The 21,545-nt window shown below is 45.0% G+C and overlaps 1 protein-coding gene across 3 annotated transcripts in view; it reads right to left on the reverse strand.

Annotated features, from left to right (window-relative positions):
• The window catches only part of LOC144829566 (copper-transporting ATPase 1-like), a 405,691-nt gene that overhangs the window by 179,825 nt on the left and 204,321 nt on the right, over positions 1–21,545 (reverse strand). For all 3 annotated transcript variants that reach the window (XM_078688825.1, XM_078688827.1, XM_078688826.1), the window contains exon 7: positions 4,919–5,080. In XM_078688825.1, coding sequence (XP_078544951.1) covers positions 4,919–5,080 — 162 coding nt within the window. The remainder of the gene's footprint in view (positions 1–4,918; positions 5,081–21,545) is intronic.

The raw sequence follows: 21,545 nt of genomic DNA on the forward strand, positions 1-21,545 counted from the left end.
GGGGCATTCCCTTTCAATTTGAAATTTGGAAAGGGAGGTACTAATGATCAGCTACCGCCCCCAAGTTGGGGTGGTATCTGATTCACAAACAGAAGGCTGTCCCTGTGGAACAGTTTTCTCTTTGGGAATTTTGTGGAGCAGCCTCAGGAAAAGTAGGTAGTCGGCTAGAGGAGCACATCCTGCTCCCCTCCTCCAACGCCAGGTCTTCCCAAGTTGAAAGCTTTTTATTTTAAAGGAGGACCTGTCCCTTTGACTGTTTTGTGACTCTTTGTAAATGTAAATTTGCGATATGACCTCAAAGTAGATAGGATGCATTGAACTGCACTCCAACTCGTAAACCAGCAACATATGAAAACAGCACATCCCTGGTTTGTGAATAAAAGCCCATCGGAAGCTAGATTGCAATCATCGTTTGATCAGATGAGAATTTACAAATATGTTCATGAGCAAGTCGGAAATCAACAAAATGCATACAGAAACTAAAAAGTACATTTGTGAACAAAGATCAAACACTGAGAAACACTCGTGAGAACTGAGTCAGAGTCCAATATCCTTGAGGAAAGCAAAATGAGCAAATGTAAACATGCATATCCTGCTGATATTAAGCCAACTAACCAACACAAAGGAATCAAAGAGGTTGTGATAGAAATATAAGCGAATATTCACAGAACTGAATCGTTCCTCTGGTAGGAAACAATAACCCCAAACATTATTTTAGGATCACATTTGTTAAAGTGGTGAAATAAGCATAAAGAAAAATCACATGGACCAGCGTCTGGCTACAGCAAAAACCACATCAAATAATCAGCAAACTCAAAACAGACTTACCCTAACATTCTCAGAGTCCAGTTGTGAAGAGGCCTTGTGTGGCACCCGAGGGTGACAGGGTGGCAATGTCGTTCCTACCTTAGGTGTCCAGTGGTGCTCCATCCCTGATTTTGGAGCGAGTTGCGCGGCACCATTTTGGCTCACCTCTCCCTTGCACGACTCTTGCAGGTTCAAACACATTTTGTGTGAGCGTAACACTCACAAAGGAATTTAGAGCGCAAAATGGAGTGCTCATGGGAATCCCAATGCCCGTTATAGCTAAGGTGACGAGACATCCCAGGTTTGCTGGGACAGCCCCAGTTTTTCACCACATATCCTGGCACATTTCAGGATATTTAATTAACAGAGATTATTCCATATAAAAGTTGTATAGTCATTTCCTATTGACCGTTTGTCTGTGTTTTCTATATGCCAGACTGCTGTCAGTCATTCCACACACTTTGGGACATGCAAAATTGTCCTGCTTCTATGTTTATAAAATGTCCCGGATTTTAGGTTTCGTAAGCGGCAGTGCATGCGCTCTTGCTTGTGAAAGATATTGTATACAACAAGGGGCTTGGAGCCTGCCTACTGCTTAACATTCATTGGCTTCATTGTCACACATATTTGCTGCCTTCTAATTGTCCAGCGTGTGCTTGCGTCACTTCTGCCTTCTTTCGGCTGGAGCATGGACCAAGTACTGATTACTTCAGCTTGACTGCTGTCCTCCGCTGATCGCAATGTGATTGAGGTACTACTTTTATTTTTTTCTTCCTCTGTCATCCTTGTTGGATCACTTGCCATTTGTAGCTATGTTCTACTATGCCACATGCACTTCAAAGAAGCCCTTTTCTCCTTTAAAATGGATATCTATTGTGACAACAGATGTTATCTGCTTCCAAATGTATTTTCGCCAATACATGGGTGCAATTGCTTTCTTTATGTGATAGGATTTTTTACCAAATGTCACATTTTCATTTCTTTTTCATGCATCGGGAGATTAGCTATTTACTGCGAATTACAGGGGTGGGGTGCCGAGACCTAACAAGCATTGGCAAAGCCAATATGTCTCGCCTTTGAGATTTTCGGCTTTTCCATTGCCTTTTGCTCATGCTGTCCATCATGCGCATTTGCAACTTTGTCAATGATTTGTAGCCATGCTGTACAGTAGCATGGCTAAAATTAAATTAATCATATAAAAGGACTATGATGCATTCAGCTATAATGCACTTTACAAAAAGCACACGAGCTCTGGCTGCATCATATCGCTATTTTAAAGTTGTTTTAGCGACAGTGCAAAGCATCGAGGCCGCTATACAGCATGTCTACAAAACATTGCCAAAGCCAACAGCTTTCATAGGCAGTATCTACTGGCTTTGCCAATACTTGTTGGATTTGTAGATCTTATCAACCAAGTTATAGCAACAAGGATCAGGCGTTCCTAGTAACCGCTGGGGTGCAGTTTGGCACCCAGATAACAACTGCACCTTATTTGCAGGTCGAATTCCTGGGGAGGGAGGTAACAGCCCAAGACCTTCGTAGGGCCGAGGATGTCGGAGCCAGGGATGGCTTTTCACTTCCTTGCTCTTATGCCTGTAATGTATGCCAGGGCAGATCCACATTTGCAATCCCTTACAAGCACACATGGGCACATGATTGATGCATGTGGGCTCATAAAAGAACCAAAACAAATCTTAAATTAAGCCTCTACCACACCCACAATCCTCCTGTCTGCCCTAAGGGGGACTGCAGGAGTACAGCTGGTGCTGTAGCATGAAAATTAGTTCACTGCCCTTTACTCCCCATGTCCACAGGTCAGTCCTGGAATGCACTAAAACAGACATTTAATGAAGCTCCACAGAGAAGACGCCTCACTGTGGCTGTGTCTCGTCCTCTTCAGCTCAGTGTAAGCCACTATATAAATGAAATTGGGGCCTTGCGCTCCTTCTGTATGGGCATCAATGGGGAATAACACAGCTCTGCCCCTGGCTCAGGCCAAAGTGCACATTATTCCAACAACTTACTCTGCCTCAGAGGCATAAATGCAGATGACGACTACATAAAAGCTTACCCGGACGAGGCATTCTGAGAGAATTTCCATGAATTTTCTACATGGTACTTCCATGCAGAGGTTCAGATTTGAAGCCAATATTTTTACATAAAGTAAACTTGATCACTTTAATTAATATGATCAATGGACAACAAACAATGCTCTCGTCCTTAAGGGCATTCATGACAGCAGATCCGTAGCCTACAGAAACCCTTTGTGCATTGTCGCTTTCTCAGCTTCCAATGCTCCTAATATCAAGTACGTGACCTGCAGAGGGCCCATACTTTTACAACACTCTCCTGCTACGCTTGGACCCTAGTTCTGGAAGGAGATTCAGTGTTGCGGTAACTTGCTCTGCTGCTACGCTCTGCCTTACTCAGTTGTCATGGATACCACAAACAGTTACTACAGCATGATGTATCGCAATCAGTGCTTTAAATAGAAAAATAGAAGTGCAGGTACCACTATTCAGAGTATCTGTTGGCTCCCAAGAAGTGCCAGTACTCTCCAATTGAATGTTCTGCAGCAGTGCTGAGAAGTGCAAGCACTCTCCCTTTCAAATCAAAGAAGTGCAGGTGCACAGTACCAGACAGTACCAGCTCATTTAAAGCACTGATTGCAACGCAAGCAAGATACATGAGGTACGGCAAAACTCCTCTGGTTCTCTGAACCTTCCAAGTCCTTGTCTCTATACTCTATGTAGCTGGTCCACATTCTGGTTAGAAGTTCCTGGGTTTCTTAAGTTCTACTGGACCCTGGTAATGACTCATGGTGCAGGAGAACTGGCAGGGGTTGTTGCCATGCTCATATGTCTATGGGTATTTAAAGATTGGCTTTGCACATTGCTGTCCAGCCTGAATTTAGCTTGAGACCAAGCTATGGTGACTTAGTTAACCTTTAAGTAACAGCAGGGAGAATAAATCAGGCAATCCGGGCCACAATACCCTTGCATCTGCTGTGTGACTACCACGGTCCAATGCTAGCAGAAAATAAAACCCCCAGATAAAGGCATGAAATGGTGAAAGACATCGCAAAAAGCAGATTCCAGGTTGTATCTGATCATAAGGAGCAGGTCATCCCATCAGTCAACAGCAGGCGAGAGAGGACCTCTCGCTTAGACAACAATCTAAATGCATGAAATGCGTCAACTTTCTTGGATGACACAAAATGTTAGGTCTTCATTTTCCATTGAATGATTGAGTAGTTTCGTCAAAGAGGTTTATCAATCTGCAGGGCAGTCATCGAGACATGCAGGATTGAAGCTTTTTCTATCTGGCAGCTGCTCTTTCTGACACTCTCAGCCCACATCATTCAAGGTGACCACATTATCATTATGCCCCCCTCCCCCCCGAGCTTAGTACAACTCACCACTATGAGACCCATTTGATGGCTTGAGGTCCAATTCCTTCCTTCTGTCCCCAAAAAGCAAAAATCCCCTCTGTCTTTATTACCCCTTCCATTGAAAATCTCTTCCTGTGCACTCACCACCGCTGTTCAGCGCTCTGTTGCTTTGTCACCATTAGGTTTGAGTTTTATAAAAACCCTAAATACATTCATTTGTTTCAAGACTCAAGTATGGATCCCTTAACAAGTTTTTAATTCTTGCTAACAAAAACATATCCTTGCAAGTGACAGCAATAATGACCTCAAGCTTTCGTTAACAACTTTCTTTTGTACAATGCATTGTTTGCCAGTGAGATGTCTCTACTACTTTGGATAGGAAGGTAGGAAGTATTCACCTGCACCATTCCAGCCTCTAGCCATCTTGGGACTTAAGAAGTGGCTATTCATGCAAGGTAATTTATTTTTCCAAAACCCATTTCCTTTCACTACAAGCCATAGTTCATGTTCACTTCAAATGTTTCAATACAGGGGCAATTAAACAACTAAGGAGACAAGTGGCGATAGTCACAAAAACAGAACGTGTCAGTCAATACAAACTGCACTTGCCACTCGCTCACCTTCTCCAATGGCCAGTACCGTGGCCGCTGAGAAGTAGGACACAGCAAACATACCCGAGAGAGAGGTAGAAAAGGTAAATGGAGGCCGAAAGAAACCCACCTTGATTATCTTCATAATATCGCGAGGACCCACCACTTCCGGGTCATACTTGATGTGGGCTTTGTTGGTAGCAAGCGCTACCGAGCTGTACTGCACACCTTCAACTTTCATAAGCGTGGATTCGATCTTATGGACGCAGGAGGCGCAGGTCATCCCTCTTACCTAAAGGGAAAAAAATGGCAATTACAAAGATTATAGAAGTCAGCAATGTATTTCAAGAAAACATTTCTGCATTCAGCTACAGTCACTGTTTTCTTTTTGCAGATATAAAGAACAAAAGCAGCATACACCGTAGATCACAGTCCAAAGCAGGATGGAGGCAGACAATCATGCAACCAAAGAATAAGATGCACAGGTCCTCAATGCACAGCAGGACAGAGAGCAGACCAACACCCAGGAAGAGAGAACATCAGCCAGGGATCACACATCAACTTACACATCTCAGGATCTCGTGATCCAGTCAAAACGAGGCCTCAACACTGGAGATGGGCCCTGCCGCTCAGGAAGCCAGCAGACAGTATACGGTGATAAGCTATCTGTAGGGTAGGTTTATGGTACTTCTACTCCATCTTACTCCCCTATACACATTCCATATGCAGCCTTTGAAGTAGTGCCAAAGCAGTGTCCGGCAGACACTTCAGGCCACTTAGGTGTTTGTGTATTTTCTAGGGAAGGTCTGTCCTTCTACTAACTAATGTGTCTTCCACCAATGTATGGTGTTACAGCTCCTAACAGTGTCACTATAGACTTACATTGTTATTAGGCATCGAGTGGGGGCCCCAGTGTGAATGTGGCACCACAACACCCATCACTGAGAATGACCTGTGACCTCGGATATTCAATCAGAACAGTACTGCATTTCCACGTGGACAAGACTATATTTGACACCTAAATAAAGGATTATATATGGGGCTGTGTAGAAACAGGCATTCCAGAGTAGCATCTCACATCCGGTATTCTCTTGTGTTGCTGCTAAAGAGAATCCTTCATTCTTATGTGAAAACCTAAGCTAAGTTTTTCCAAGTCTTATGTTATGTATGTAGCATACATGGGAAACAGATCTGCAGGGTGCAAACGGTTGTCCTTTTAGTCTGAAATAACCTCAGCACTCGACCCCTGTCAGGGGAAAGTAGAGACACTTCGGTGTTTGTGTCAAAAATGTAGCATCTTTTGACATTCCTTTACTTTCCGGGCATCTTCGGATTGGAGATAAACTGAACTGCCGACCGAGTTTGAATTAATTCTGGTCAGTACCGCCTGAAGAAACCACTGCTACCTCTTTTAAGGGCCAAGGATACCCACCTCTGGTTAAGTAGACCTCTTTTGTTGGCTGGCCAAGGACTCAGGCCTAACCTCTACAACAGGTCATATGCCATGCAGTCAAGCACACAGAAACTCACACACAATATGCAATGCTCATAACCTCAACTTTAATGAAACAGATGTAATCAATTTATTGTAAATAATCTGACAGATGAGACTTACTTCTACAAGATCCTTACAATTTTGATAGAGATTACTGTGTATGTACTAACATTCATGGGTTTAATTATGTATTTTTTGTTTAATTACATGTTGCTCTTCCGTGTTATTTATCAGTTCTAATACTGAGAGGTCATAGGTATTCCATTTGGTGTGCATCTGCTCGAACCCTACAGCTATCCCTTGCTGTGCACAGCTGCCTGTGCTCCTCCTGCCACGAGAGATCGACCCCACTGCGTAATAGGTTCGACCATGCGCAGGGAGTTGGCCGCATTACATGGACTACAGCCCCTCATATCACCCTCAACAGCCTACTAATCTTCACTACTCCACAACGCATGGACTTCAGCAGTGCACAATAGGGGTTGGCAACAAGGCCTGACTCCTAGCAGTGAGGGTTAGCTTAAAGACCTGCCCTGCATCTTACCCACTACAAATGACAAACCCATCTGTGCATAGCCTTCGGCTGCGTATAGCTGAGGTTGGCTTCACGGCTTAGCCTCCCAACCCGCGTGGGTGGCCAACCCTTAATGTATAAGGCATTTGCCAAGCACAGAAGCAGCTGGCAGCAGGGATTGGAGTACGACTAAGCCTAGCTCCCAACCCACTGCTTCCAACCTATCACGCATGTCCAACACGGAAGAACAACACAGAATACTATTATATACTATTGTTTTTTTTTACTGGATTTGCACATCTGCTGGATTCAAAATTCATGGTCCCAGAGGAGAGTCCAGGATTTGCAAATCCACATTGGATCCACAAATCCTACAAAAAAAATTCTTGAATATATATTTTAATGCGGTAGTGGCTCCCTTTGGGACAGCCCCACATGGTTCTGGGGGTCAGAGTGTACTCACCCTCCCCCAGTTTGGCCCTTTGATTTTTTCCTACCCGCTATTCAGTGCACCGTGTTGAGTAATTGTGCATGTAAAAGAAATGATTCTGTGACGGCCAGTCAATCAAGATGGCAGTGTATCCACATATCTATCAGCCGATTTACAAATCTGCAATGCAGAAGAGGAAGAAAAGCTTCCTTGTCCAATGGTATGCCTTTCTTTTATTTTTATTGGATTTGCGAATCCTCCATTGATTTGTAAATCGGGGAAAGATGCGCTAATTAAAGGTCCAACTATCAATAAAATGTAACCTCTTCATGCACCAATTAAAATGTCTTTTTAAATGCGGATTTCTCAAAAACGACTGAATGCAGAACGAAGCTCAGCTAAGTACTTGAGTAAGTGTCTACTTCCATGCCAAATCTGTTGTAATTCAGTCACCCAGGTGCACTGTACTGAAGAATAAAAAGTTAACGTAAGGAATGGCACTTTTGAGATCCGGCCTTTTTCTTGGCACCACTCGACGGATCTGCACATAAACAACCCAAAGTGGAGGCCCATTGTAGGTTTTAGAAAGTTTTGTCAAGATCCTTGAACAGCGCCAAAGTTATTCTGCAAACAAAAAATGCCTTTCTCATGGGAATTCTGACTTAGCCATAACTACACTGGCGCTATATTATCCATTACGTGACTACGCATTATCATTCTCTGTGTTCATGGAAGTCTTTGAATAGAAACTGCTGCACAAATAGATACTTGGATAAAAGGAGGAGCATTTGAAATTGGAGTTTTAACTGTTCCTTCATTTGCAAATTTAGCCTTTATGGGTTGGGTTTTTTCTGAACATTTTCCTGCAATGTTGCCAAAGTGACGGACAAAAGTTTAAAAAAAACCTCTATATACTATGGCAGAGGCACTGAGGAGTGTGTGTGTGCTGTCGTCAGGGCTACATGGGAATTGTGTCTTCTCCTCCGTGTATTTCTCCGTCTTTCTGCTGTTGCACACAGTACATTCTGACACGACTGACGCCCAAACGTGTTTTACATCAAAGAATAAACAATTTGGAACCGCTAGGTGGAACAATATGCGCAGTATGTGAACGTACAATAGCTTTAGGCCTTTGCATTGGAAGATCAAGCAGAAATCTTCTCTTCAGTCCCCACAACTACAGGTTTTGTTTCTTATAATGAAATCACGGTCCTGTAACACCAGTTTTGCAGCTTGATGTGCTTAGTCTTGTCATCGAGTAGATCCTGAGTAGTTTAAATGTATAAACAAGCACTGGCGTTGCCAATAGGTCTCGCAGTAGGAAAGTTGGAGCTATTGGTTTTGTAAATGACATTTTATATTTATGTTTTGTGATTTACAATGCCAATACTTTTAACTTTAGCAAATGTGACACTTTTAGCATTTGTAATGCCACATGTTTTGTATTGACGTGACTTAAATGTATTGATATTACAAATAACAATGGCTTTTAATTTTTTTAATTATTGAAGGGTGTTTGTTTTATTGCCCATCCTTCTATGATGTTTGTTTCATTGCCCACCCTACTCCCTAATAAACAGCCTTTTTACACCCTTCTAGAAGGGGAGAAAGTAAACTGAGATGGGCGGGAGAGAGAAATAGGGAAGGAGTGCAAGAGAGAAGTATAATGAAGTGCGAGGGTGATGAGGAAAGGTGATGAGTGCAAAAAAGTATGAGCGAGACACGAAGATATAAAAGACGAGAGGGTGTGTTAGTGAGAGATAAAAACGGGAGGAAGGGAGTCTGGAGACAGATGCGGGCAGCATGGAAGAAGAGGGATGCAGCGAAGCAGAGAGGATAGAGAGCAAGGCAGAGAGGAAGGCACAGTGATGGAGAATCGGAGAGCATGTAAGTGAGGAGTGTGGGCGGAGAGAAGGGGAGAGAAGTAGAGAGAGAGATAGAGAAAGCAAAGGAGACAGAGAGAGAGGGAGAGCGAGAGAAGGAGAGAGGGAGAGAGAAGCAAAAAAGTGGAGCGAGGGAGAGAGGAGAGAAGGGGGAAAAGGATGGATGGGAGAAAGAGAGAAAGAAGAAGAGAAGAGAAGAGGATGAGAGCGAAGTGCAGAGAGGGAGACAGGAGAGAAGGGGATAGAGGGAAGGGGATAGAGGGAAGGAGAGAGAGAGAAAGAGAGAGAGAGAGAATAGGAGAGAAGGAGAGAGGGAGAGGGAGATAAGGAGAGCAGTGAAGAGGATACACCCTGAGTTAGAAGGAGAGGGGAGGGGTGCTACAGAAAGAAGTCTTCCAAGTATGTATCACCTGTTGTGTGTTTCACTTTCACCAAAAATGCCAAATATTTTCCAGTGCAGTCGTTGACTATTCGGGGCTCTCCTGGTAAACCCGGGACGTTTGCAGCGCTATATAATCCCTGTTCATTCATTGTCCAGGCTCTTACCACTAATTAATGTTGGCGTCACTTGTTCCCACAACTAACATCTCGTCACAAACCTTACGCATTCTTTGGTTTGTATTTTGGTGTGAGACGAGACGCCGGGGTATAAACTATATGTTGTGATAATTTTTGGGGGCCAACAAAGGGCAGTATTGTTTAATTAAATGTCAACGCGAAATGTCGAAACAGGTTCAGATTATCAAGATTGAGAACAGTGGTACAGATTGTTAGGTTTTGGGGCCACGAGTTTTGAGGGGCTAGCGCTGTACCTGCCGTTTAAGATCCTATTGTAGGCGTTACGTACATTCCACTCAGCATTTGGCCTTATAATCTTTATGGCATTGCAGCCCGGGGTACCGAGAAAAGGTAAACAGTCACTCCTACCCCACAGCCGCGCTTTCCTCTGCGGTGTCAGTGACAAAGGCACAGCAGGGGGAGACACATATGCAAGAGGAGAGGCAGGGGGTGCCCAGTCCCGCGAGCCCCCACCTCTATCCCCTCTCAGAGAAAGCTTTGTAAACACAAAGTACTGTGTGATATGCAGAGCCCCCCAGGGCGCAAACAAAGAGGCAGAAGGGGGCCATTTGAAGCGATAAAGGGATAAATATTCAAGGAGAGGCAGGATGAAGCGGAGGGAAAAGTTTGAACTGTTAAGAGGATTAAAAGCGGCCTCCTCTCTCTCATCCGAGCCCCACCTCCCCTCCAGAGAAAACAAACCTTCAAAAGAGCTCTGAGCCTGCTCGGCGGACCTCTTAAAATGGGCGGGAGACCTGGCCAGATAAAGGAAAGCACACACAGATGGGACGTGGGGGGGGGGGCAAGAGAGGGAGGGCTGGGGCTGGGAGGAGACGCGCGTGGGTCAGAAGCTGAGGAAGAAACAGGAGAGGGAGGGTGAACAAATGGCTCAGATATATTAGAGAAAAGCTTGAGATGGTGAGAAAAGAGGCAGACCAGTAAGTGTGTGAGAGCCCGGGCTCACGTATGCCAGAAATCCGGGCGAAAAATGGGTCACTCCAAGCAGGGGCAAGGATGGGAAATTTGTAAAAAAAAAAAAAATATTCAAAAAAAACCGGAGATAGTGCTAACGAGCACACGTATGACAGTTACTAGAAAAAATGGAAAAGGCTGAGAATCAAATAGTTCTGAGCTCAGAAAGAAGATAGACAAGCCCATTGCTGTATGGGTGCGAAATCGTAGAGGCAAACAAGGGAGGAGAGAAGGAAAGGTGACAGAGAACTGCTGGAGGAGCAAAGAGGAGAAAAGAAATGCGACACGGCGGGCAGGGGAGGGGGCGGAGCGGGTAAAAAAAAAAACAAGACGGAGGGAAAGGCAGATAAGGGGAGGGGGGAGGAGAAATGCGACACGGCGGGCAGGGGAGGGGGCGGAGCGGGGAGAGGGTGTGAAAACAGCAGGGGCCTGGAGTGCGGCTGAGGGAACTGATGTGCACGCGCTTTTAAGCTCAATGCACATGCGCATTGAGCTTAAAAGTCACGGGCACTGCAAGGAATCGCCACGATTCCTTGCAACTTGGTTAAAGACTGTTTAAGCCCCAATAGTCTCGCAAGCTCGATGCGCATGCGCATCGACAGGCGAGACCTAAAAACAATCTTATTGAAGGTCTGTATCTGAGGCTAATGCTGACCCAGAGGTCCCTCTGCTTCTGTAGGACCTTCAAGCTGTCCTCCTGCCTAGCCAATGGACACCACCAGCACACACTCTGCATTCGGCTGAAGAGAGCGAGAAACAATTAAAGGTATCTGATGTTTGCAGTCCTGTCAAGTCGACATGGTCTTCTGGCATTAGGACTGGCATTAAAACTGCGTGTGCCGCCACTTCAGTTTTAGGAAGACAAGTGGAAGACCAATCATATGGTGGGTGTATCTCTAGAGTGCATGTACACCATGTCTACAATCATTCTTCGGGGTCCGGTATGCGAGGCCACAACTAGGTTTCCGGTGGATCGAGAGCACTGAGGGCGATGTGCCAGGTTCGCTCCGATCCCCTCCCGAGACCCATGGTGCTAATAGCGCCCCTTTTGAAAGTGCTGTGACACTCCAAAATTTAAGGAGTATTTTTGGAATGAGTAACTGACTCTTCCCCCGTTTTTAAGCACTTTTTTCACCTTTTTAATTTTCACTTTCACGTCCCCAGGTTAGGGTGGGTGATTAGAGAGCCCATACCGCCGGGGTTTAGTCCTGACGAATGCCTTGGTAATAAACAACCACCCTTATGGCAGAAACATGTTGACTAATAAAATTATTTTGAGTATATTCTGTATTTAACCAACCATAAACCTTGGCAACTAAATCCAGACACTTAATACTCTTTGTGCCTTAGGGATCACTCATTAAATTTTGTTTTTGATACCCTTTCTAAGGCACTTTTTACTTCACTGTAATTTAGAGCACGCCCTCCCCACAATAACCAGCTCCGCAGTCTTTCTGGCGTCGTAGCACACCAAAGAGGCACTCGGCCTCTTTGGTGGGGCCCGATGATGAAGCATGACACCGACTAGGTCGGTGTGTGAGGGCTTTCTTTATCACCCAAATCGGGTGTGCTAACCTTATTCTGACTCCGTTTAATGTGGTCCTTACAAATCCCTGTAAGTGTGATCAGTGATTGATCTGACCTCTCTCTTTTTGTTCAAGTACGATTGGTTGGGGACTGAGAGAGTGTCTCCTTTCCCTTGCTCTCCCTTTGTTGTTGAGTACAATCATTCTACTCCAAAAGCAGCCACGTGTTTCGCCTTCCGATTTGTCAGGGGATCTTCAGTGCAGTGAATGGACAGAGGCTGTTTCACTGCTCTAGAGCCAGAGCAGCAAACACACTAAGCCCTTCAATGGTAGAGACCACCAGGATGAGAGACATGAGTGGAAATATGGGCCTGATTCACAAAAAAAGTTACACTTCTGAGTAAGTTTACACTTTCGAGTAAATTTACTACATTTGGTATTCACAAACTACGGGCCTGATTCACAAAAGCAAGCTTAGACCAAAAGTCTAAACTTAGACCTGAAGTCTAAGTTTAGACCTAAAGTTTAACTTTACTACTACTAAAGTTAGACTGTTGGTCAAAGTTTAAGCCTGAAGTCTAACTTGGAACTAAAGTCTAACTTTACTACTACTTAAGTTAGACTTTTAGTCCAAGTTAAACTGTTGGTCTAAACTTAGACTCAAAGTCTAACTTTAGTAGTAGTAGTAAAGTTAGACTTTAGATATGAGTTAGACATTTGGTCTAAGTTTAGACCAAAAGTTTAACTTTAGTAGTAGTAAAGTTAGACTTTAGATATAGGTTAAACTTTTCATCTAAACTTAGACCAAAAGTCTAACTTTACTAATAGTAAAGTTAGACTTTAGGTCTTAACCTAGACTTCAGGTCTAAACTTAGACTTTGGTCTAAGTTTACCTTTGTGAAATAGGCCCTCAGAGTGTAAACTTACTACAAAAGTGTAAATTACATATCTCCACTCCCAGAGTAAAGCAATTGGATTATACTTGTCTGGGTCCCTCCTTTACCGACCCTAAACCTCTCATTCTCCTCCCGAATCCCATCCAGTTTAGTAGTAAATCTGCACTTTACCCCTCCCATATTTACTACTAAATCCTGTGCAGAGACTCTGCAGTCGGGGCAGAGAACTCCTGACATAGAATTGTAGACCATGCTTACACTCTGTAATACGTTTTGTATGCACTACAAAGAAGTGCAATTCAAGAATCAGGCCCTGGGTGTGTAAAGGGGGGGGGGGGCATTGCCATGGTAGGACTGACCAGCCCTTCACAGCCTCAAAAACAATGCAGTGGACGAGAGGGGGTTGGATCAATGAAAGGCAGCAATGCAGCGAAAATCTGCTCCCTCAGACTCAAAAGGAAGCAGGCAGCACCCGCCTTCTGAATTCTTTCCCTGGGCCTGATAAGATAAACTGGCACGTGGACAACAGGGTGTGTTACCCTGTGAGTCTGAGAACAAACTGTGGCTGTGAATACACGGAAGACATTTTCAGAGCAGAAAAAGAGAGGAATCCTCTAAGCAAAAAATAGCAGAAAGAAAGAGAAGCATGTGGCAAACGACAGGCTTTTTCACTCCAAAAACAAGTCCCTGACAAAAGCACCAGGAGTCTGACAAGAAGCCAGGTTTAGAAGTTATTTATGCATTTTTACATAGCGTGTACTGCACCCGAAGGTAACAGAGCGCTTTACATTAGAACCAGTTACATTACATAAGGACTTCAGAGTTCATGAATTACATAAAAGACACAAACAGAAAAAAATCTAAACTCACTTTAGAATAGTAGTAAGTACATATTTCTACTATGGATACTAGTGGTTAGAGTTACATGTACTCAAGATGCAAATTCACACAAGAATACATTTTATGAAAATTTGAAGCGATTAGGGTTGGTCAAATATATATTACATATTTACACAGCATGATCTTCTCGCCATTGCTGGGGTTCTTACAGTGCTCGTTCAGCCAGGCCTTCAAGGTGCTGTTACACTCATGGGCGGAATGATATTGCATTGCAAATGCTTGTTGTTTTCATAGTTTCTAAGTTATTTGTTTAATAATACAGCAAATAAATTGTCTTCTTTTAGTTTGCCCTGTATGTGCTTTGCTTCTTCTGTTCATTTTTGCACAATGCTTACTGTTGCAACCGACTTCAGCAGCTATTTTGTTATTTATGGCGCTCCACTTTCTAAAGACAATTAGGAATTTTAATAATGATTGTTTTTAAATTAACCCCTTTTGCTTAGCCTACAGACATCACACCTCCAATATCTGAGTCTTCTCTAAATAAATATTGCCTACTCCATCATACCTCATAGAATATCAAGGTTATCTAAGAATAAACCATAGGACATTCACTAGTGGTATGAAAGAAGATGTGCCAAGCATGTCTGCTCAATGCACCAGGAGTCTGCTTAAAATGCAAGGAATGTGGGCTCAATGGGCTTCTTCTGAATATGCAAGATGGGTCTGTCATCCAAACCGGCTCACTGTGCCTGGGGCGCATGCTGGATATGGCAATCGGGTCCGTTTCATGTATTAGAGATATTTGATGTGCTCCATAAGCCTGCTGGGGTTATTTCTACATAGGCCATGGGAATGCTGAATGTGGTAGGGATCCTGCTCAGTTTCCCACGTCTAGTGCTCTACACGGTGGAGTGCCAAAAATGACACTGTGTGCAAACGATTAGGATTTGGGTAGGGAATCGGTCTCACAGGAGATCTTGCAGAGTGGCAGTCTTCAGCGTTTAAGTTTGATCTAGTCTCAAGCATTCAAGGCAACTTTAATTGTTTTCGATTAAAAAACCACAAAAGTAAAACACAACCATTGTTCCATATAAAAACATTCATTAAAAAAACTAAAAATAATACGATCGCGCGAATCCAAGATGGCCGCCGCGAAGTGAGCTCCATCGCTTTTCCGCCCGTTTTCCTTCAAAAAAGACGATTTTAAATCAGCAAATGAGGTCGCTGGGCTAGTTTTTGAGGCACCTACTGTCTGAGGAGGTTTAGCGCCGTTTTGTTCGACGGAGGTGCTGTTTTCTGCTTTGTGGTTCCTGCTCCCAGCTCTCTCAAGAGGTATTGCCTGGAGTGTCTGTCAGGGGGGCGGAGTATACACCAGGAAAGGGCCTGGCTTGGGCCTAGCCACTCCCACAACCCTATTTAGCTGCTGCACCTGTATTTTTGAAGAGTGCTTATTACTATTTTACTTCATATTCTCTGGTTTACTTACTTACTCATTTTACTTCAAATTCAGTTATTTTTCTCTTCAAAAATGGAAAATAAAATTTCTGCTAACAATAAAAGGAGACAGCAAATTTCACCTACTCCTTTAAAATCGAAAGTGGTGGAGTCATCTGAACCTTCACTGTCTTTAATTTTGGAAGAAATTCAAGCTTTTCGTGCTAATACTGATACTATTGCGACAGAAATTTAAAATGTGCGAAAAGAAATGGCCAGTTTGTCCATGAAAATTTCTGATAATACAATTAAGATACAAGGTAATAAATACAAAATTGATGCTTTTATTCCACTGGTGGCGAAAATATCTCCTATGGGTTTACATCTTTTGGACATGGAAAATCATAATAGACAATACAATCTTAGCATATTTAATTTACCAGAAGAAGTTGAGGGGTCTAATTGCCGATTATATTTGGAAAACTTGATTCCTGGTCTTTTAAATATCAAATTTCCAGAAAACTTTGAGGTTGATAAAGCACACAGAATTACCTCTCATCGCAATCCTCAACATGCCAAACCAAGGCAAATAATATTTAACGTTTTTCGCCATCATCACTTGGTTTTGATCAGGAAAGCTGCAAGAGAAATTCCCTCACTAATGGTTAATGGCAATAAAATCTTCATTCGTCAAGACTTTGCTAAGGAAACTATTGCAATGCGTAAGGAATTCTCTGACCTTTGCCCTCAGTTGCGCAGTCTTGGGTACAAATATGGCTTTTTTGACCCATCTACAAGGCGAATATGGAAAGACACTTTTTCAAAATCTTTTCATCGGCCAGAAGACCTCAGACTTTTTCTTGATCTTCAAACGCAACATTCAATGGATACTAATGACCCTACTACTCGAGAATGTTTTTGCTGACCACGTCATAAGTCATTCTTCAATTTTGGGCTCCAACGGTTTTAGGCCATGCTTGTAGGGCGCGTGTGCGTTTCACGGTTCATATTTATGTTTTTTTGTTTGTCTTTTTTCAATGTTTTCCTTTCTCCCTTACCTTTTATATTCTCTAGAGCTTCTCACTCTTTCTTATATGTGCTCTTTATCACTGTCCTCTTCTTTTCTTTTTTCTTTCTTCCTTGTCCATTATGGCTAACATTAAAGCAATTTCACTAAATGTTAAAGGTTTGCGCCATCCAGTTAAGCGTACAAAAATGTTAGATTATTTAGGCAGTTCTAAAGCTGATTTTTGTTTTTTACAAGAAACGCATGTTGATGATAAAACCTTAGATTATATGAAAAGAAAATGGGTTGACAATATTGTTTCCTCTCCTGCTAATGGCAAGAAAAATGGCTTAGCTATACTATTTGCAAAGAAATCTCATTGCCATATTTTGAGTAAAGTTACTGATACTGTGGGGAGAAATGTAATTGTTAAAGTTAAAGTTCATGACTATTATATTTTTATTAAATGTTTATGGACCCACTGCGGATGATCCTGCTTTTTGGACTAATCTCACAACGGAAGTACTTAAAAATGGGAATGTTCCTTTAATTGTTGCTGGTGATTTTATTGTTATTTCAGATCGATTACTAGATAGATTATCTCAAATGAAGTTTCATCCTCCTAAGGCTTATTTTGCTTTTAAAACGTTTCTTCAAACTAGTAAATTAGTTGATATTTGGCGTCTCCATTTCCCTACAGAAAAACATTTTACGTTCTTTTCTAATCCTCACCATTCCCACTCTTGAATTGATTATATATTAGTCACTAGACAACTTATTAACTCTATAAAAACACCTATGATTGGTAATATTGATGTCTCTGATCATGCTATGATTTCTTGTATTTTAAATATAAATTCCACCTTTTCCAAACAATCTAGATGGAGAATGAATTCTAGCATAGCTCTCAATGACAATAATAAACCAAAACTGTTATCTGCCATTACTGATTATTTTCAATTGAATCCTGAAGGTTCTACTTCTATGGTTACCAGATGGGATGCTGTTAAAGCTTTTATTAAAGGAGCTACCATTTCTATTATGGCACATGAAAATAAAACATTTAATGCAAATATTAAACGTTTAGAAAAACAAATAGCAAAATTTGAACTACTCTTTATTACTTCTAATGATCAACAATATAGAGATAAGTAACAACAAGCATTGAAAATGCAATAGGTCTCGCAATAGAAGAGTTTCACATTTTTCGTTTTGCAAATGGATGAGTGGCGTTGCGTGGATGAGTGGCGTTGCGTGGATGAGTGGCGTTGCGTGGGTGAGTGGCGTTGCGTGTGTGGCGTTGCGTGGGTGAGTGGCGTTGCGTGTGTGGCGTTGCATGTGTGTGGCGTTGCATGTGTGTGTGGCGTTGCATGTGTGTGGCGTTGCATGTGTGTGTGGCGTTGCGTGTGTGTGTGGCGTTGCGTGGGTGAGTGGCGTTGCGTGTGTGGCGTTGCATGTGTGAGTGGCGTTGCATGTGTGAGTGGCGTTGCATGTGTGAGTGGCGTTGCGTGTGTGAGTGGCGTTGCGTGGGTGAGTGGCGTTGCGTGGGTGAGTGGCGTTGCGTGGGTGAGTGGCGTTGCGTGGGTGAGTGGCGTTGCGTGGGTGAGTGGCGTTGCGTGGGTGAGTGGCGTTGCGTGGGTGAGTGGCGTTGCGTGTGTGAGTGGCGTTGCGTGTGTGAGTGGCGTTGCGTGTGTGAGTGGCGTTGCGTGTGTGAGTGGCGTTGCGTGTGTGAGTGGCGTTGCGTGTGTGAGTGGCGTTGCGTGTGTGTGTGTGGCGTTGCGTGTGTGTGTGGCGTTGCGTGTGTGTGTGGCGTTGCGTGTGTGAGTGGCGTTGCGTGTGTGAGTGGCGTTGCGTGTGTGAGTGGCGTTGCGTGTGTGAGTGGCGTTGCGTGTGTGAGTGGCGTTGCGTGGCTGAGTGGCGTTGCGTGGCTGAGTGGCGTTGCGTGGCTGAGTGGCGTTGCGTGGCTGAGTGGCGTTGCGTGGGTGAGTGGCGTTGCGTGGGTGAGTGGCGTTGCGTGGGTGAGTGGCGTTGCGTGGGTGAGTGGCGTTGCGTGGGTGAGTGGCGTTGCGTGGGTGAGTGGCGTTGCGTGGGTGAGTGGCGTTGCGTGGGTGAGTGGCGTTGCGTGGGTGAGTGGCGTTGCATGTGTGAGTGGCGTTGCATGTGTGAGTGGCGTTGCGTGTGTGAGTGGCGTTGCGTGTGTGAGTGGCGTTGCATGTGTGAGTGGCGTTGCATGTGTGTGTGGCGTTGCATGTGTGTGTGGCGTTGCGTGTGTGGCGTTGCGTGTGTGGCGTTGCGTGTGTGTGTGGCGTTGCGTGTGTGAGTGGCGTTGCGTGTGTGAGTGGCGTTGCGTGTGTGTGTGGCGTTGCGTGTGTGAGTGGCGTTGCGTGTGTGAGTGGCGTTGCATGGGTGTGTGGCGTTGCGTGTGTGGCGTTGCGTGTGTGGCGTTGCGTGTGTGTGTGGCGTTGCGTGTGTGAGTGGCGTTGCGTGTGTGAGTGGCGTTGCGTGGGTGAGTGGCGTTGCGTGGGTGAGTGGCGTTGCGTGGCTGAGTGGCGTTGCGTGGCTGAGTGGCGTTGCGTGGGTGAGTGGCGTTGCGTGGGTGAGTGGCGTTGCGTGGGTGAGTGGCGTTGCGTGGTTGAGTGGCGTTGCGTGTGTGAGTGGCGTTGCGTGGTTGAGTGGCGTTGCGTGTGTGAGTGGCGTTGCGTGTGTGAGTGGCGTTGCGTGTGTGAGTGGCGTTGCGTGTGTGTGTGGCGTTGCATGTGTGTGTGGCGTTGCGTGTGTGTGTGGCGTTGCGTGTGTGTGTGGCGTTGCGTGTGTGTGTGGCGTTGCGTGTGTGTGTGGCGTTGCGTGTGTGTGTGGCGTTGCGTGTGTGAGTGGCGTTGCGTGTGTGAGTGGCGTTGCGTGTGTGAGTGGCGTTGCGTGTGTGAGTGGCGTTGCGTGTGTGAGTGGCGTTGCGTGTGTGAGTGGCGTTGCGTGGCTGAGTGGCGTTGCGTGGCTGAGTGGCGTTGCGTGGCTGAGTGGCGTTGCGTGGCTGAGTGGCGTTGCGTGGCTGAGTGGCGTTGCGTGGGTGAGTGGCGTTGCGTGGGTGAGTGGCGTTGCGTGGGTGAGTGGCGTTGCGTGGGTGAGTGGCGTTGCGTGGGTGAGTGGCGTTGCGTGGTTGAGTGGCGTTGCGTGTGTGAGTGGCGTTGCATGTGTGAGTGGCGTTGCATGTGTGAGTGGCGTTGCGTGTGTGAGTGGCGTTGCATGTGTGAGTGGCGTTGCATGTGTGTGTGGCGTTGCGTGTGTGTGGCGTTGCGTGTGTGGCGTTGCGTGTGTGTGTGGCGTTGCGTGTGTGGCGTTGCGTGTGTGTGTGGCGTTGCGTGTGTGAGTGGCGTTGCGTGTGTGAGTGGCGTTGCGTGTGTGAGTGGCGTTGCGTGTGTGAGTGGCGTTGCGTGTGTGAGTGGCGTTGCGTGTGTGAGTGGCGTTGCGTGGGTGAGTGGCGTTGCGTGTGTGTGTGGCGTTGCGTGTGTGAGTGGCGTTGCGTGTGTGAGTGGCGTTGCGTGTGTGAGTGGCGTTGCGTGTGTGAGTGGCGTTGCGTGTGTGAGTGGCGTTGCGTGGCTGAGTGGCGTTGCGTGGCTGAGTGGCGTTGCGTGGGTGAGTGGCGTTGCGTGGGTGAGTGGCGTTGCGTGGTTGAGTGGCGTTGCGTGTGTGAGTGGCGTTGCGTGGTTGAGTGGCGTTGCATGTGTGAGTGGCGTTGCATGTGTGAGTGGCGTTGCATGTGTGAGTGGCGTTGCATGTGTGTGTGGCGTTGCATGTGTGTGTGGCGTTGCGTGTGTGTGTGGCGTTGCGTGTGTGTGTGGCGTTGCGTGTGTGTGTGGCGTTGCGTGTGTGTGTGGCGTTGCGTGTGTGAGTGGCGTTGCGTGTGTGAGTGGCGTTGCGTGTGTGAGTGGCGTTGCGTGGGTGAGTGGCGTTGCGTGGGTGAGTGGCGTTGCGTGGGTGAGTGGCGTTGCGTGGGTGAGTGGCGTTGCGTGGGTGAGTGAATGGTTAGCTGTTGCTTATGCGACGTATAGCACTTAATACTAAAGTAGGCAGACCTTCTTAGCCTTTGTGAGAATAATAGCAAAATAAAAATAAAAACCAGATCAAGTCAAGGACGCAAACGGCACCATGCTATTGTTTATTTACTCAGATGATTTGCATAAAAATGTAACTTGTGAGCACGTTTCTCTAACTCTCCAATAATCCCATTACAACACTTTGTACAAATGAGATTGGGACTCATCCTTCCGAAGTCGAGAAAAATGTGCAACGCTGTGTTGTAGTTAATTTTTTTAATTAACAAAATGCAAATAATGTGGAGAGATTTCAAGTGATTCAGGAATGGGCGCCCTTGTAAAGAGAAAGTACGGCCGGCCTGGGCAGTGATAGGGGAGGAGGGAGGAGAAATGCGAGTCACGGCAGCAGCAGCCTTTGATGTGCCTGCCGGCCGGCCGTGAATAATTAGGGGGTGAGAAATGCGCTCGGAGGGCTGCCTTTGATGTGGTAATGCGAGGCAGGCAGGCAGGCGGCTGGTGGCATTGTGCACGCGCTTTTTAGGGCTTGCGCAAGCGCAATGACCTAAAAAGCACATGCACTTGAAGGAATCGCCAGTGGAATCGCCAGTGGTGGATAAACACTGGATAAGCCCCTATAGAGCTTCGCCAGCTATGCGCTGAAGCGCATCAGCAGGCGAGCCCTAAAAACTTAGTAAAAGAGCTGGCATTCAAATTTCTAAAGCCAAAGCTCAATTTAGTTTCAATGCAAACAAATCTGGGAGACTTTTAGCAAATTATTTACGTATTAAAAAAGATAAAACCCAAATCACTTCTATTCATGGTCCCAATGGTAAAATTGCATTATCTCATAAGGACATTGTTAATGAATTTTTGGACTTTTACTCTAATTTATATAACAAACCTGATTTTAATGATGACTCATTGATAGACTCTTTCTTATCCTCCTGTAATCTACCTAAGATTTCTCAATCAGATAAACTTGGACTGGAATTACCCATTACTAATGATGAAATTGTATCTGCTATTAAATCTCTCAAACAGAATAAATCTCCTGGTCCTGATGGTTTGCCAGCAGAATTTTATAAAGAATTTCAATCCCAACTTTCACCTTTATTACTACAACTTTTTACATCATTTGGTTCATCAGGAATTACGTCTGGCTCTTTTAC

The sequence above is a fragment of the Lissotriton helveticus genome, chromosome 4_1 (genome assembly GCF_964261635.1).
Source record: "Lissotriton helveticus chromosome 4_1, aLisHel1.1, whole genome shotgun sequence".
In the NCBI taxonomy this organism is placed as follows: Eukaryota; Metazoa; Chordata; class Amphibia; order Caudata; family Salamandridae; genus Lissotriton; species Lissotriton helveticus.